This window comes from Trachymyrmex cornetzi, unplaced genomic scaffold, assembly GCF_001594075.2.
Source record: "Trachymyrmex cornetzi isolate Tcor2-1 unplaced genomic scaffold, Tcor1.1 scaffold722, whole genome shotgun sequence".
Classification (NCBI taxonomy): Eukaryota; Metazoa; Arthropoda; class Insecta; order Hymenoptera; family Formicidae; genus Trachymyrmex; species Trachymyrmex cornetzi.
Window position 1 is genome coordinate 61486 of NW_017300051.1, and position 3824 is coordinate 65309.

General features: G+C 36.8%; 1 protein-coding gene across 4 annotated transcripts in view; it reads left to right on the forward strand.

The window, feature by feature from the left end:
* The window catches only part of LOC108767724 (coiled-coil domain-containing protein 6), a 5379-nt gene extending 1837 nt beyond the window's left edge, over positions 1-3542 (forward strand). The window contains exons 2-6 of one of the 4 annotated variants that reach the window (XM_018517724.1): positions 279-819; positions 1222-1357; positions 1499-1641; positions 2018-2127; positions 2395-3542. In XM_018517724.1, the coding sequence (XP_018373226.1) occupies positions 279-819; positions 1222-1357; positions 1499-1641; positions 2018-2127; positions 2395-2565 (1101 nt within the window). In that variant the 3' untranslated portion in view covers positions 2566-3542. The remainder of the gene's footprint in view (positions 1-278; positions 820-1221; positions 1358-1498; positions 1642-2017; positions 2128-2394) is intronic. The other 3 variants (XM_018517726.1, XM_018517725.1, XM_018517727.1) reach the window with 3 other exon arrangements.
* Positions 3543-3824: the final 282 nt, after the last annotated feature.

Here is a 3824-nt window from a genome sequence, read left to right on the forward strand (position 1 = left end):
TACATATATAGGATATAGATAATTCACTGGGAATTATTTAGGCAAAAAAGATCTAGCTTTGACCGTCATAGGCCTGAATACGCTTATACTTAGTGTTTACTTCTTGTTGGTCCGAATAAAAAAATCTTATTATTGCTTAGTAGTATTATATCCTACTGGTGATAATTTATGGAACAAGTTTGAATATTAATTAAGACACTAGCTGTTTCTATTTTATTCTATATTTGCAAAAAGCAAGAGTGAGTACATTTTACGTTTGGGATTCTCTGTATTTGTAGCAAGCAAAGGCTGAGCAAGAAGAGGAATTCATAAGCAACACCTTGCTGAAGAAGATCCAAGCTTTGAAGAAGGAAAAGGAAACTCTGGCTCATCATTACGAACAAGAGGAGGAGTGTCTCACCAACGACTTATCACGAAAGCTGAACCAATTGCGACAGGAGAAGTGCAAACTTGAACAGACATTAGAGCAGGAACAAGAATGCTTGGTGAACAAGCTGATGAGGAAGATTGAGAAGCTGGAGGCAGAGACATTGGCCAAGCAGAGCAACCTGGAGCAGCTGCGACGCGAGAAGGTCGAACTGGAGAACACTCTGGAGCAGGAACAGGAGGCATTAGTGAACAAGCTGTGGAAGCGAATGGACAAGCTCGAGGCTGAGAAAAGGATGCTGCAAATCAAGTTGGATCAGCCTGTTTCTGATCCTACTTCACCTAGAGAGATCAACAATGGCGACACCGCCACAAACTTGAGCACGCACATTCAAACTCTGAGAAGCGAGGTCGCTCGATTAAAGCACACTTTGCTGATTTCACAGCAAGAACGTAAGGATCATTAATAATAAATTAAATAAAACTACTGATAATTTAATACGAAATAGTCTGCAAACTCATTATTGGCACATAAATATTTTTTTAATATTTTTTTTAAATTTACAATTTATGATTTATTGAACGTAGAATAATTTTTCTCTAAAAATATAATATTTACTGCTTACATTGACGTTAACAACCTTTTTAAATATTTGATCGTAAATTTATACGAATTAATCATATACGAAAATCGCTTTAACCTTAAGTAACCTTATTCTTTTAATAATACTTCGATGTAAATACATTTTCAAATTCATCTTCAAATATAATTTTAAAGACGCTTTTTTGTTTTCGATCTGCAACGAAAACTTTATCGAATTCAGTCTCCTAAAGTTTGTCATTGATCGTTTTTAGATACGGAAAAAATGAAGCGATACGTTAACGAAGAGAAGCAAATACGCGAGGAGAATTTGAGACTGCAGAGAAAGCTGCAGCTCGAGGTGGAGCGTCGTGAAGCATTGTGCAGACACCTCTCGGAGTCTGAGTCCAGGTCAGAGTTAAATTCTACAAACTGCTCATTAATATAATATCTTAAAATTATTTTTATTATCTTAAACTGTAAATTATGTTAAACTATAAATTTGGCATAACTGAATCTTAGACTCGAAATTTATTGTTCCTAATCTCACAGACATGATTTTCGCAGCTTGGAGATGGAAGAGGAACGACACTACAACGAAATTGTGATGTCTGGAGGGAACATAAGAACCCGCACAGTATCCAGTCCTGTGCCCTATAATCCCTCGCCTAGTTCTTCAAGGCCATTAAGTCCTGGTAAGCTTAACAAGACTTATAGATAGAAAATATTTAAATAAATAGAACTTTTAAAGAGATATAACCATAGTATAAGAATATAAAGTATTTAATTGCGCATAATAGCCGGTAGACTAAATCAGGGCAACCAATCAAATATTTGTCCTAAATCAGAATAACCAATCAAATGCTTATCCTAAATTTAGGACAACGCTTTGATTGGTCAAAGAGCAGTCGCCATGTTGAAGACAACTGCGCATCCTTGGAAATGAAATACCTTATATTTTTATACCATGAATATATAACAGCACAAAATCTAAAATAATATAATTGACGTTTTCTCGGAATGCATGTTTCGTGTTTAGCGGATTCATGTGAATGCGAGTTTTATTATTAGGTGTTAACGTGCTAGGTTCCACATCCAGAGAGGGCTTCAATGCAAACCGATGCTATGCTTGTGGTCAGCCGACTGCCTCTCCATTTGCGAGCTCGTCGCCTCCTTCAGGGGTAAATTATTACAGAACTGCTCAATGTTGGAAATTAATTGATTATTTGTTAGATGTGATGCGCGAGATATTTCTTTCTCCTAAAGGATATTTTTTATCAGAAATCTCGCTTTAAAGAAGAATTCTTACCATAAATCAATTTTTCTTCTAGTTAATATCTAGCATTGCTCGACGATTACATTCAATAATTATAGGAAAATGCTCTTTGGCATTTCTGGGAAACGATTTCTTCATCTTTATTCGTGTTCGTAAATGTTTACTGAAACAGGGACACATCGTGGCACCATCCAGCAGACGGACTTCGGATCGTTTCGTCAAACCGGCGATTCCGCCAACTATCGTGAGTCCTGGTGGACCACCGATCATCGCTCCCAATCCTACGGTGAACCCCGTCGCCGCGCCTCATCCAGGTTCACCAATGGACATTGCGAAGACATAAGTCGCCAAGTTGAGGAGAGGGCTCTCCACAGAAACCCCTTTTATATAGTCGTGCGCAAGGTACTTCTCTAAACGGTGCGTTCCAGCTAAAAGATACGCAGGGAAGTTGCTCGCACTTTAGTTTGAGGCACCACTGTCGGCGCGTTTTCTTCTCGAATGTTTCCGTTTGTTAACTACTACTTCAGCTCTAATGTATAACACACGGGCTATGGCTAAGAGAGAGAGACTTAATTATTTCGATCTGAATGAGCAGATATAGAGTTAAATGATGCAGTCACAAAAGCGTCTCGCCTCTCATTGTCAGTCGCGGGGTAGTTCTTTCCGACCTCCCGCTTCTTCGGTGATTCCTCTTGTATGATGCCTGAAGTATCATTCAGACTGAGCTCCTTATCATACTATGCAATTAATATCGTTTGAGTGTTCTACATAAGAGAAATAATAAAAAAAAAAAGAAACATTGACATGTTGCTTCCATGTTCCAAGTAATCATAGCATAAATATTGAACGCGAACGTTGAACGGACATCTACATGGCGTATTTGCGATATTGTAATCTTACTGTGCGTTTAAGAACGTAAACGAAAGTAACTAGAGTGTAGTATTGCGGTGTTCACACGATTTAACAGGTATACATTTGTTTAGCTTTGAGCCTGAATAATCACTTAGCATAATACTGATAGAGGCGGAAGCATAACTTTAGAGAAAAGTTAGTTCCTTTGAGGGGATTGTCTGATCTTAGAATGCGCAATCAGGTAGAGTCAGACTTCAGGGAGATCTTAGCGATCGTGAGACTTCGGTATCTGAGAAACTTGGAATTCGATAATTATGAATCTGTGTGTGTGTGTGTACGTGTGTGTATGAGAGAAAGAAAGAAAAAAAATGTGACAATTCAAGGCCCTAAAGTTCCAAGGATTCAACAGTCCAACGATCTGAGAATCTAAAAAACAGACTTGTGGATTTAAAAAAAAGTGTATGCTCGAAACGCTTAAATATATCTAAGTGTCTATAAATATATATACATATACATACAAATATATATATATATATATACATAATATTTAAAGTAAATATTTTTGTTTAATGATCAATGTAAATCCACAAAAAATGTAAGTGTTCATACAATATTTTTAGGATCTTATTAATTTAAGAAATAAATGTAAAAAAGGATCTAAAGAATTATTGTGTTTTCAAATCATTAGCTTCTTAAGCACTAACGTCTCTGGAGTTTCTACTCTTAGAATCTTTGGATTTTGAAATCTTG